Source organism: Salmo salar, chromosome 11 (genome assembly GCF_965601325.2).
Source record: "Salmo salar chromosome 11, fSalSal1, whole genome shotgun sequence".
NCBI lineage: Eukaryota > Metazoa > Chordata > Actinopteri > Salmoniformes > Salmonidae > Salmo > Salmo salar.
The window spans coordinates 38,390,065-38,404,354 of record NC_138301.1 but is presented as its reverse complement, the minus strand read 5'-3'; the positions used below and the strand labels follow the sequence as shown (position 1 = coordinate 38,404,354).

At 43.5% G+C, this 14,290-nt stretch overlaps 1 protein-coding gene across 1 annotated transcript in view; it reads right to left on the bottom strand.

The window, feature by feature from the left end:
* LOC106593346 (leucine-rich repeat serine/threonine-protein kinase 1) overlaps positions 1–10,089 on the bottom strand; it is a 108,164-nt gene extending 98,075 nt beyond the window's left edge. Inside the window, exons 1-2 of the mRNA XM_045689475.2 lie at positions 9,865–10,089; positions 8,601–8,824 (exon numbers count right to left, since the gene is read on the bottom strand). Coding sequence (XP_045545431.2) covers positions 8,601–8,706 — 106 coding nt within the window. The 5' untranslated portion in view covers positions 8,707–8,824; positions 9,865–10,089. The remainder of the gene's footprint in view (positions 1–8,600; positions 8,825–9,864) is intronic.
* Between the last annotated feature and the right edge of the window lie 4,201 nt (positions 10,090–14,290).

The following is a 14,290-nucleotide window of genomic DNA, read 5'->3' as shown; positions in this document are numbered from 1 at the left end:
AGACAGAACAACAAGGAAGAGTCCTCCCCCTCCTAAAATCTGTCCATCTGATAGACAGAACAACAAGGAAGAGTCCTCCCCCTCCTAAATCTGCCCATCTGATAGACAGAACAACAAGGAAGAGTCCTCCCCCTCCTAAATCTGCCCATCTGATAGACAGAACAACAAGGAAGTCCTCCCCCTCCTAAATCTGTCCATCTGATAGACAGAACAACAAGGAAGAGTCCTCCCCCTCCTAAATCTGTCCATCTGATAGACAGAACAACAAGGAAGAGTCCTCCCCCTCCTAAATCTGCCCATCTGATAGACAGAACAACAAGGAAGAGTCCTCCCCCTCCTAAATCTGTCCATCTGATAGACAGAACAAGGAAGAGTCCTCCCCCTCCTAAATCTGTCCATCTGATAGACAGAACAAGGAAGAGTCCTCCCCCTCCTAAATCTGTCCATCTGATAGACAGAACAACAAGGAAGAGTCCTCCCCCTCCTAAATCTGCCCATCTGATAGACAGAACAACAAGGAAGTCCTCCCCCTCCTAAATCTGTCCATCTGATAGACAGAACAACAAGGAAGAGTCCTCCCCCTCCTAAATCTGTCCATCTGATAGACAGAACAACAAGGAAGAGTCCTCCCCCTCCTAAATCTGTCCATCTGATAGACAGAACAACAAGGAAGAGTCCTCCCCCTCCTAAATCTGTCCATCTGATAGACAGAACAACAAGGAAGAGTCCTCCCCCTCCTAAATCTGTCCATCTGATAGACAGAACAACAAGGAAGAGTCCTCCCCCTCCTAAATCTGTCCATCTGATAGACAGAACAACAAGGAAGAGTCCTCCCCCTCCTAAATCTGCCCATCTGATAGACAGAACAAGGAAGAGTCCTCCCCCTCCTAAATCTGTCCATCTGATAGACAGAACAACAAGGAAGTCCTCCCCCTCCTAAATCTGTCCATCTGATAGACAGAACAACAAGGAAGAGTCCTCCCCCTCCTAAATCTGTCCATCTGATAGACAGAACAACAAGGAAGTCCTCCCCCTCCTAAATCTGTCCATCTGATAGACAGAACAACAAGGAAGTCCTCCCCCTCCTAAATCTGTCCATCTGATAGACAGAACAACAAGGAAGAGTCCTCCCCCTCCTAAATCTGCCCATCTGATAGACAGAACAACAAGGAAGTCCTCCCCCTCCTAAATCTGTCCATCTGATAGACAGAACAACAAGGAAGTCCTCCCCCTCCTAAATCTGCCCATCACCAACAGTAAACACAAGAACAGCTAGCGCACCTAACCACCTCCTCCAGCTAAATGTGTTATCAGTGTGGGGAAGTGGAAGTGTCCCATAATATCACATCACAATGTGCAGAATGTTTCCTGATAGGTAAAGATGTAGGCCTATGACGTCACAGATATAGAACAGATATATTATTGTCTGTGTATGACACAATCTGACCCTTATAGGAACGCGTAGGTAGACTTGCAAAATTAGACTTGCAAAAACTCCCAGGTTTTCCAGAAATCCCTGTAAAAAGATTCCCAGAATCAGAAGGGAATAAGCAGGAAATACAGAATTCTCCAACTAGGATTTCTGAAAACCCTGGGAATTTGGGGAAAGCGATGTGAATGTTGTAACCCTAGTTAGTAGATTGGGTATTGGATCAGGCAGTGTCTCAGCTCTACTTTTCATTAAAGCTAGAATACCTACAGTGAGGGAAAAAAGTATTTGATCCCCTGCTGATTTGGTACGTTTGCCCACTGACAAAGAAATGATCAGTCTATAATTTTAATGGTAGGTTTATTTGAACAGTGAGAGACAGAATAACAACAAAAAAATCCAGAAAAACGCATGTCAAAAATGTTATAAAATGATTTGCATTTTAATGAGGGAAATAAGTATTTGACCCCTCTGCAAAACATGACTTAGTACTTGGTGGCAAAACCCATGTTGGCAATCACAGAGGTCAGACGTTTCTTGTAGTTGGCCACCAGGTTTGCACACATCTCAGGAGGGATTTTGTCCCACTCCTCTTTGCAGATCTTCTCCAAGTCATTAAGGTCTGGAGACTGGCTAGGCCACTCCAGGACCTTAATGTGCTTCTTCTTGAGCCACTCCTTTGTTGCCTTGGCCATGTGTTTTGGGTCATTGTCATGCTGGAATACCCATCCACGACCCATTTTCAATGCCCTGGCTGAGGGAAGGAGGTTCTCACCCAAGATTTGACGGTACATGGCCCCGTCCATCGTCCCTTTGATGTGGTGAAGTTGTCCTGTCCCCTTAGCAGAAAAACACCCCCAAAGCATAATGTTTCCACCTCCATGTTTGATGGTGGGGATGGTGTTCTTGGCGTCATAGGCAGCATTCCTCCTCCTCCAAACACGGCGAGTTGAGTTGATGCCAAAGAGCTCCATTTTGGTCTCATCTGACCACAACACTTTCACCCAGTTGTCCTCTGAATCATTCAGATATTCATTGGCAAACTTCAGACGGGCATGTATATGTGCTTTCTTGAGCAGGGGGACCTTGCGGGCGCTGCAGGATTTCAGTCCTTCACGGCGTAGTGTGTTACCAATTGTTTTCTTGGTGACTATGGTCCCAGCTGCCTTGAGATCATTGACAAGATCCTCCCGTGTAGTTCTGGGCTGATTCCTCACCGTTCTCATGATCATTGCAACTCCACGAGGTGAGATCTTGCATGGAGCCCCAGGCCGAGGGAGATTGACAGTTATTTTGTGTTTCTTCCATTTGCAAATAATCGCACCAACTGTTGTCACCTTCTCACCAAGCTGCTTGGCGATGGTCTTGTAGCCCATTCCAGCCTTGTGTAGGTCTACAATCTTGTCCCTGACATCCTTGGAGAGCTCTTTGGTCTTGGCCATGGTGGGGAGTTTGGAATCTGATTGATTGATTGCTTCTGCGGACAGGTGTCTTTTATACAGGTAACAAACTGAGATTAGGAGCACTCCCTTGAGTGTGCTCCTAATCTCAGCTCGTTACCTGTATAAAAATACACCTGGGAGCCAGAAATCTTTCTGATTGAGAGGGGGTCAAATACTTATTTCCCTCATTAAAATGCAAATCAATTTATAACATTTTTGACATGCGTTTTTCTGGATTTTTTTGTTGGTATTCTGTCTCTCACAGTTCAAATAAACCTACCATTAAAATTATAGACTGATCATTTCTTTGTCAGTGGGCAAACGTACAAAATCAGCAGGGGATCAAATACTTTTTTCCCTTCACTGTATTTGGTGAAACTGCCACGTCCCTTTAGGAAACAAAAAAAACCTAACAAATTACTTCAAACAATGAACACAGTTTTTTTTCCCCCTCCGACATCACAGCGTGACAGAACAGCAGAATATTTTTCACGGACGCTCCTCTCTTTAGTTTCATCAACATAAAAGGCACTGGGGTGAAAAGCAGAGCTTTTTCAACAAATGCAGATTCTAGCTTTAAGGAAATCTTACCTTTACTGCATTGAAGAGGTGTTAAGCCAAGGGACTTCCTGTCTCAATAAAGATTAAATGCATTTGAATAAGTCACTGTGGATGCACAGGGACATACAACCGTCCCCATAGAGACTGGGCTGGTCATTGGATCAGTGTGTGTCTCTCATTACTATCGGGATGCATTGTCTGCAGAGTGACAGTAATCTCAGTAATCTGCTGATTGATTGGCTCATTCTGTGTAGCAAGATCCTTAATCCTTTCATTTCTGTGATTGGACAGGAGGGGAACCCTCCTTGGGCTGCATTCCATTTCAAAAGATTTTCCTCCACCCTTCTGTCCTTGTTCACCCCGAGGTAAGTAGATTTAAAGGTATAAACCCAATAAACTCCGTCACATTCATTTCCGTTATTAAATCAGTGCAGGAGTTTATGTTGTAGTCTCCCATATATCCCTGTACCACTGTGATGTATTATTAAGATACAGTATTTAACCAGGAAGCCCCATTGAGATAAATCAAGTATTTTTGAAGGGAAACCTGGAACTGTCAGAGTGTAATGTAGAGATGACAATTTAAGGCACCATCTATACACAAAGGGCAAAGATGCCCAATGGCATTGATGATCAATAAAGATCAAGATAATCAACATATGGAGATGTTTCTTTTGAGAGCTACAGTTCCAGCACCATGGAAGGATTTCCATGTTTCAAAAGTATTTCAGAGGACACCTTGATTTTCTATCAAGATACCAAACACTCCCATCAGGCCTTCAATGTCTTGTTTAAAAATGCTGTAGCCTACTTTACATACAATAACCTAGTTAGTTGATATGTGATGGGCTCAGCACCTACTCTAGAACAGATGAAAGACGGTTGTTTCGGTGTTGTTGATACCTTCAATTAAGCCTGGAGAGACAACAATAGCAACACTTCACACTGTAATACTGATGAAATAGTCAGTGATTTAATCAAGTCAAATCAATTGATCTCCCCAACACTGGCTGAATTCTGACAAATATCTGGCATTTACTGTCCTTCTATCCAAAAGCATGTACTGCAGTTTAGATCAAAGTTAAATACTGTATGTATACAGATAGCAGGGTTAGGGTTGATTCCTTTTCAACTCAGTCAATTCAGGAAGTAAAGTGAAAAACCAATATGTTACTAAATGACGACGTCACGACTCTTGAAAATGACAATTGAAATGAACCTCGACCCTAATATAGGGATGTATATATATTTTCCCCCAATGCTAAATATTAAATCAAACAATCAATCAACAGGTCCAAAGTGTATAGCCACAAGCATAAAAAGAGATTTCCCGAAACCCAGTCAGAGAGAATATTAAATGTTCAGGGTCCCCATCTCTCTCTGAATGAAAAACATGCCTTTACGAGCCTACATTACACACAGCTGCACCGGTAAACAATCAGATCCTACAGGCTAACACTAGCGTCAATCACAGCTAAAGTACATTAAACCCCACAGATGTACCACTAATCTGATGTAGCATTAGCTTTAGCCACACGTACAACAACATGCCCTGTACACATGCTCCAGACTGTAAACAAGACTATTCACCCAGTTAGCTACATAGGCTACACAGTGACTACAGTGTACAGTGTTACTCTGGGCTAGGGCATCAGCCACATGTCCTGTAGCATACCTGTTCATACTACAGTATACAGTGTTACTCTGGGCTAGGGCATCAGCCACATGTCCTGTAGCATACCTGTTCATACTACAGTATACAGTGTTACTCTGGGCTAGGGCATCAGCCACATGTCCTGTAGCATACCTGTTCATACTACAGTATACAGTGTTACTCTGGGCTAGGGCATCAGCCACATGTCCTGTAGCATACCTGTTCATACTACAGTATACAGTGTTACTCTGGGCTAGGGCATCAGCCACATGTCCTGTAGCATACCTGTTCATACTACAGTATACAGTGTTACTCTGGGCTAGGGCATCAGCCACATGTCCTGTAGCATACCTGTTCATACTACAGTATACAGTGTTACTCTGGGCTAGGGCATCAGCCACATGTCCTGTAGCATACCTGTTCATACTACAGTATACAGTGTTACTCTGGGCTAGGGCATCAGCCACATGTCCTGTAGCATACCTGTTCATACTACAGTATACAGTGTTACTCTGGGCTAGGGCATCAGCCACATGTCCTGTAGCATACCTGTTCATACTACAGTATACAGTGTTACTCTGGGCTAGGGCATCAGCCACATGTCCTGTAGCATACCTGTTCATACTACAGTATACAGTGTTACTCTGGGCTAGGGCATCAGCCACATGTCCTGTAGCATACCTGTTCATACTATGAGACTGGACCCTTCTCTTTTCTCCCATCTCCCCATGGCATTCAGATCGCTTGTTCCTTTTCTCATATAGCCTTTTCCTCCTTCCTCTGTAGTGAGTAATGTATCCAAGGATCCTCTCTCTAGCCTGTCTGCATGGCCGATGGCTCTCTCTGCATCCCTCCCTCTACCTCCCTGGCTGTGGCTGGCTAGCTGGCTGGCTGCACTCAGAGCTAGTGTCAGAGAGGGGGGGGGGAATGGGGGGTGGATGATGCTTCTTTGTTTGGCAGCCCCAGCCACCAGTCTCCCTCCATCCCGACTCCTCCCGGAGTGTCCTAAAGAAAAGGTAATGATGATATGTCTCTGTCTCTCAGTCTTTATCCCCTATCGATCTCTACCCCCCACCACCCATCCCTGCAGAGTGTAACCCAACCCTCTACCTCTCTTCTCTGCCTGCTTCCCCAAGGATAGAGGGCCCTGACTGGGGAGGACTTCACTTAGCACACAGCCTCAGAGAGAGGAAAAGAGAGACAGAGAGAGACAGGGAGAGAGAAAGGGGAGAGGGAGAGAGAAAGGGGAGTGGAAGAGAGAGAAAGAGAAAGGGGAGGGGAAGAGAGAGAGGGAGCGAGAATGAAAAGGGAGTGGAAGAGAGACAGAGAGGGAGAGAGAAAGGGGAGTGGAAGAGAGAGAGAGTGAAAGGGGAGAGAGAGAGAGAAAGGGGAGAGAGAGAGAAAGGGGAGTGGAAGAGAGAGAGAGAGGGAGAGAAAGGGGAGTGGAAGAGAGAGAGAGAGAGGGAGAGAAAGGGGAGTGGAAGAGAGAGAGAGAGAGGGAGAGAAAGGGGAGTGGAAGAGAGAGAGAGAACGGGGAGAGAGAGAAAGAGAAAGGGGAGTGGAAGAGAGAGCGAGAGAGAGAGGAGTGGAAGAGAGACAGAGAGAGAGAAAGGGGAGTGGGCGACAGAGGAAGAGAGTCTCTCTCTCTCTCCCACACATGCGCTTTCATTCTCTCTCTCACACACGCCATTTTTCATACTCTCACAACCTATATGTGGTCTATCACATCTGCTACTGGTACTGAGTAAGAAAAAGTTGCCCTTCTAGACACTGATTTTGCTGTTCCACACATCAACTACCAACAAGCAATTTTATGAACCATCTAAATGTCAAAGTTTCAAATTCCACAATCAATATGATTTAAAAACATGTTATGAGACGAGAAAATGTCCTTCTGAATGAAAACATGGTGTCAATTCTTCCACAGAGAATTTACAGTATATTTACATAGTGTGCGTCCAAAATGGCACCCTATTCCCTATGGATAGTGCCCTACTTTTGACCAGGACCCATAACTATAAAAGGTCATTTCAGACGGTGCTGCAGTGACTTCAGTAGCAGCATAGGATACAGTAGTGCTGCTGCCACCACTCCTCTTGACTGAACCCAGTGGTGTTGTTTCAGTTCTGTCTTCTATATTTAAGCAGCCGACACTCAGACACAGATGAGCCTCACCGATTCTGAATCTGCTGGTTCACAGTCAAAACGTCTCCGACTGCCACGGAACAGTAGCCTGATCCCAGATCTGTTTGTGCCGTCTTGACAACTCCTATGGTGATTGTTATGCCAATGGCACAAACAGATCTGGGAGCAGTCTAACAGAACACAGTATCTAAAGGGGATAATCAATTACAAGCCCTTAACCAACAATGAAGTTTAACAACAAAAATACCCACAATAAACAAAACAAAAACATAGAAAAATAAAAATAGTAAAAACAGTATGATAATAATGTTGTCTGATGCCAGCTCCCAGTCCAACCAAGGTGCCTAGACCAACTAACTGAACTCTTGTCTCACACACACAGCAATGTCTAACTAAACTTGTGAGGACTTTGGGGACCAACAATTGATTCCCATTCAAAAACATATTTTCCAGCCTCCCGGGTGGCTCAGTGGTCTAAGGCTCTGCATCGCAGTGCTAGCTGTACTGCAAGAGATTCTGGGTTCGAGTCCAGGCTCTGTCGCAGCCGGCCGCGACCGGGACCCATGGGGCGGTGCACAATTGGCCCAGCGTCGTCCGGGTTAGGGAGGGTTTGGCCGGTAGCGACTCCTGTGGCGGGCCGGGCGCGGTGCACGCTGACCAGGTCGCTAGGGGTACGGTGTTTCCTCCGACACATTGGTGCGGCTAGCTTCCGGGTTGGATGCGCGTTGTGTCAAGAAGCAGTGCGGTTGGGTTGTGTTTCGGAGGACTCTCGACCTTCGCCTCTCCCGAGTCCGTGCAGCGATGAGACAAGACAGTAACTACTAACAATTGGATACCACGAAAAGGGGGTAAAAAAATGTTAAATCATATTTTCCATACCCCCTGAATAGCCTTTTTACAAGTGAGGACCGGCGAAATGTCCTCACTTCTCTGAATTTTATTTGGTTTACTAGTATAGTAAAATGTGGACACACACAAATTGATACAGTATATCTATGTTTCAACAGTAGCCTGAGAGCCACACTGGTCATGCATTGAACAACGCTACATTGTCAGCAGTACTGCAACAAGACACAGTGACACAGGACTTTGGCAGAGGGTTGAACTGGAAACACACAGACACACAAAGAATGTTCCAGTCCTAACCACAACCAGGGAAAACACTAACTAGCCTATGGCTCATTATCAAGCCGTCTTTCTGTGATTCCTTGCATTCTTTCTACTCATATCCTTCTCTAAAGGTCTGATGGGAGGGACCTTGGACATTCTCCTCCAATACGCTTGAGAAGGAGGCAAGGAGAAAGAATGTAAGGAACAAGGAAAAGACTAATTGAGATAAGTACAATACAATAAAAGTGAATTCTCTCACCATCTTGTTCAAGATCTTGTTCAAGATCATGTTTGTCTTGTTCCTCCATGTTGTTGCTCTGTGTGTCTCCAGTGGCCTTGGAGAGGCCTACTGACCAGTAGGACATGCCTCCTCCTCCACAGCAGGGCAGGACTGAACTGGCACCAGTACAGGGAGGTGGTGGTCAGTGGGACTGGTCCCAGTCTGAGTCACTGGTGTGGTGGAAGACCCTGGTCAGAGATGGGCTGTGGTAGGAGGGAGGACAGAGGGATTAGTCAGAGCCCTGCAAAAACACAGGCAGGCAGGCAGGCAGGCAGGCAGGCAGGCAGGCAGGCAGGCAGGCAGGCAGGCAGAGGTTTGATCTTGAGAAAGTGAAAGCAGTCACACACTCACATTGCATAACAAGTTAATGGATACACAAATTGCCACCCAACATTTACAACTATAGTTGTCGAGATGCCTTAATTAGAATAATGTACTTGTGTCTAGTAGGAGAAGCTTTATACTACAACTTTTATGACTTCTCTTGTGTTATTGTTTCTGACCATATACAATAAACATAGCTAGGTGAATTGATCCTGCTACTTTGAATGGGTTGTTTTGTTGACATCCTTGTACTTTACAACGTTCTTGGAACAGATTCCTGTTGGAACGTTCCACAAATTATACCCACCCCGTTCCACAAATTATACCCACCCCGTTCCACAAATTATACCCACCCCGTTCCACAAATTATACCCACCCCGTTCCACAAATTATACCCACCCCGTTCCACAAATTATACCCACCCAGACACAGTTGCCTAATTTAGTGGATTTGTATTTTGAAATAATCTCTGTAAAAAACAGACGTTACTATTTCTGTCGGCCTTGAACACACACTAGCCTACAGCCATAACTATAAAAACAGAGACGTTACTATTTCTGTCGGCCTTGAACACACACTAGCCTACAGCCATAACTATAAAAACAGAGACGTTACTATTTCTGTCGGCCTTGAACACACACTAGCCTACAGCCATAACTATAAAAACAGAGACGTTACTATTTCTGTCGGCCTTGAACACACACTTCAGTTAATTCACTTTGGTTTACACATGCCACATCTTTAAAACCACACACTATGTTCATGGTGTTGATTCTTTAACAAGTTTACTTTATTAGGCTTATAAACTCTGAAACGTGCCAAACGTGCGTCCAGTGACAGCAAGTAGACACATTTGTTTGCGAAACGTGCGCACTTGTTGCTCGTTAATGAGTGTAGTTGATAAGGAATTTTTACTCACCGCATTGTCCGCAGTGTTCATGCACTGTCGAATGGTACTGATTTTGCGCTTCTAAAGCATTGAACAGGCTACACTTCGATACATCCACAAGTGAAAGTTTAACTGAAGACAAAATAGCCCAAGGAACACTCACAAGCACGGATCGCAAAGGAAAAACGTCAACTTCCTGATTTCATCAAACCAAACACTTCCAGCCTGTGATGCTGTCTACCACGCTGTCTGTCTCATAACCCGGAAATGGGAATAGCCTACAATGACTGTAGGCTACTGTCCCAGTTGCATTAGCTCTGCTAAATCTATGGATGAAGCTCATTTACTGCATTTCTACGTCATTTTTCAACTCTAAAATGCTATTTTGGAGAACAGCTCAAACTAATACAAATGACCTCAGGCATTAATTATCATTGTACTATTTGTTTTAAAGTCTGTGGAACTGCCTGTAGGCTATAATGTCAACCACTACTCAACCTCATCATGAATTGACTAAATTACGTGTGGAACCGCGCAAACAGTCAACATGAAATAGATGCAAAATAGATGCATAATACACGCTATCAAGTCACAACAATCCCAACTTCAAATGCGGACATCAAGTTGAAAGCAACCAGTGCATAAAACAGCTGACCACTAACACAAACTACGCCAGATAAATCCTACAGATGCATTGAAATAAAAGCTATAGTAGCCTACATCAGGCCTACAATCGACAAGGACGCATGAAGACAAAAAACTCGACCAAAGAAAGACGAAAATCACAAAATACAAAAGGAAAATCTACACATGACTTTTTAAAGTGAGTTAAGGCCGTGCCCGTGATTCAGAACCGCTGAATGGAAGGCGTCTCCGTACAGGTGGGCTTAGTGGAGCTCCGTGACATGGTGCTGAATGGACAGCGTCTCCGTACAGGTAGGCTTAGTGGAGCTCCGTGACATGGTGCTGAATGGACAGCGCCTCTGTCAATTAGCCAACAATACATACTGAACAAAAATATAAAAGCAACATGCAACAATTTATAAGATTTTACTGAGTTACGGTTCATATAAGGAAATCAGTCAATTGAAATAAATTCACTTGGCCCTCATTTATGGATTTCACATGACTGGGAATACAGATATGCATCTGTTGGTCACATATACCCTAAAAAAGGTAGGGGCATGGATCAGAAAACCAATCAGTATCTGATGTGACCACCATTTGCCTAATGCAGCGCAACACATCTCCTTTGCATAGAGTTGAATAGGCTGTTGATTGTGGCCTATGGAATGTTGTCCCACTCCTCTTCAATGGCTGAGCAAAGTTCCTGGATATTGGCTGGAACTGGAACATGCTGTCATACACTTTGATCTAGAGCATCCCAAACATGCTCAATGGGTGACATGTCTGGTGAGTATGCAGGCCATGGAAGAACTGGGACATTTTCAGCTTCCAGGAGTTGTGTACAGATCCTTGTGACATAGGGCCATGCATTATCATGCTGAAACATGAGGTGATGGCAGCGGATGAATGGCACGACAATGGGCCTCAGAATCTTGTCACGGAATCTCTGTACATTCAAATTGCCATCGATAAAATGTAATTGTGTTCGTTGTCCCGTATCTTATTCTTGCCCATACCATAACCCCACCACCACCATGGGGCACTCTGTTCACAACATTGACATCAGCAAACTGCTCGCCCACACAATGCCATACACATGGTCTGTGGTTGTGAGGCCAGTTGGATGTACTGCAAAAATCTCTAAAACGATGTTGAAGGCGGCTTATGGTAGAGAAATGAACATTCAATTATCTGGCAACAGCTCTGGTGGACAATGTTGCAGTCAGCATGCGAATTGCACACTCCCTCCAAACTTGAGACATCTGTGGCATTGTGTTGTGTGACAAAACTGCACATTTTAGAGTGGCCTTTTATTGTCCCCAGCACAAGGTGCAGCTGTGTAATGATCATGCGGTTGAATAAGATTCTTGATATGCCAGACCTGTCAGGTGGATGGATTATCTTGGCAAAGGAGAAATGCTCACTAACAGTGATGTAAACAAATTGTGCACCAAATTTGAGAGAAATAAGCTTTTTGTGCATATGGAACATTTCTGGGATATTTTATTTCAGCTCATGAAACACTGAACCAACACATTACATGTTTTTGTTCAGTGTAATTATTTAGTTTGTGGGCAGTTAGACTTTTTTGGGGCACAGTTAGGTAGCCTGCAATGCTTATGAAAATAATAACTTGTACGCAGATCTTTAGAAATGGTAGGATCAATTGAAAATTGGCACTCCACATGAAAAAGTTTGCCAATCTCCTGCTATAGGCTATATGAAGCCACCCTTGTGCATACAGTGTACTATGACAGTGTCAGTGTCTCATGCGCTTCCTGTCTGAATTATTCGCCAGGGAAGGGAAACATTCTGAGAATATTTAAACATTGTATCAACAAGGTGTCTCTGAGAATATTTAAACATTGTATCAACAAGGTGGCTCTGAGAATATTTAAACATTGTATCAACAAGGTGGCTCTGAGAATATTTAAACATTGTATCAACAAGGTGGCTCTGAGAATATTTAAACATTGTATCAACAAGGTGGCTCTGAGAATATTTAAACATTGTATCAACAAGGTGGCTCTGAGAATATTTAAACATTGTATCAACAAGGTGGCTCTGAGAATATTTAAACATTGTATCAACAAGGTGGCTCTGAGAATATTTAAACATTGTATCAACAAGGTGGCTCTGAGAATATTTAAACATTGTATCAACGAACGAGGCTGTTCGGAGAATATTAAAACATTTTATATAAGCAAGACGGCATCGAGAATATTGATTGCAACATAGCAGCCTACAAAAGGGGCGGCTCGCACATTTCCCCCGGGCCAGCTTGTCTCTCTCTGTCTGATATTATTGCAGTAGTGGCACTGTCTGTGTAGTTAGTAAAGAAACAGCCCTACATCTACACTATAGCTAAATAACTTACCAATATTTAATTACGTTTTGATTGAGGGAGATGGACAAGCAAGACTGACAGAGAGAGAAAGGTGGAAATGCATTATACCAGAGACAGGTATGCTACAGATAGGGATTAGAGATGCAGGCAGAGCAGGATGATGAAATAGGTCTACAGCAAGAAAAGTCAACAATTGTTATTGTATTTGAAGCCAAAAACACATGTATTTTTGGGAAATGCTCTAAATAACAAGTTGTTCAGTTGTGTTTATTTTCATACTAATTAATACATGAAACCAAAATTGCTCTAGCCTACTGGGTAAATGAATGAAAATATCAATTAGGCCTACAGCTATCACAGCCTATATTCTTCTAGCAATAAAATAACTTTTGGTTTCAAATGGTCATCAAAAAGGCAATCACATTACAACAAAGCTTACAAGGCCGAGTTGAAAATGCTGACATCAAATTCAAATGAATCAGCTCACTGCCTTAACGGCTGACTGGCAAAGCAAACTGGCACGGTCTCTGGTTTCTGAAAGTGATACAAACGGACTGACTGGCAAAGGAACCTGCCACTGTGGTCAATCCGATGTCTGCATTGGCCGTGTAGCATTTAAGCTGATATGGCCTCTGCAGAAGTCAGGGCATTCATACTGTGGAGCAAATCAAATCAAACTTATGTCACATAGTGTCATGCAAAACCTGTGTGTGTGTGAGTGAATGAGAGAGAGAGTTATCAGTCAAACTAGTTTAAAGCATTTCTGCTATTTTTTATTTAACAAGTCAGTTAAGAACAAATTCTTATTTTCAATGACGGCCTAGGAACAATGGGTTAACTGCCTTGTTCAGGGGCAGAACGACAGCTTTGTACCTTGTCAGCTCAGGGATTTGATCTTGCAACCTTTCGGTTACTAGTCCAACGCTCTAACCACTAGGCTACCTGCCGCCCATGATAAGACAAGACATGAAATAAATGTTTTTACTAACGTATGATGGGGGTCCCTGGGTCGCCAGTTTACCTGGGAGGGGGTCCCTGGTCAGGAAAAGGTTGAAGACCCTTGATCTCTGCCTGTGTGTTTAATTTCCTTTCGGTTACTGGTCCAACGCTCTAACCACTGGGCTACGCTGCAACTGCCGCTTTGATAACTTTGTCTAGGAAAATGTACATATTTCATTCTGTATTTTAGGTTTGCTTGATGATAATTCTGAACTGTCAATAAATGTGGTATATTTTGCCTTGGACTGTAATGGCATTTGATATAGCAGCACTCAATTACTTAATGACAAGGTTGAGATCTGTGTTCTAAAAGGAAATAAGAATGGATAGACAGACAGAATCCTTCATTTAAAAAAAAAAAAAAAAAAAATACTTGCCCTTTTTAACTAGCAGTTGCTGGTAACCATATTCCAAGAAACTGCTTTTCTCCAAGAGGTGTTACAATCTTATATGTATGACATGAAGATCCAAACGAATCACAAA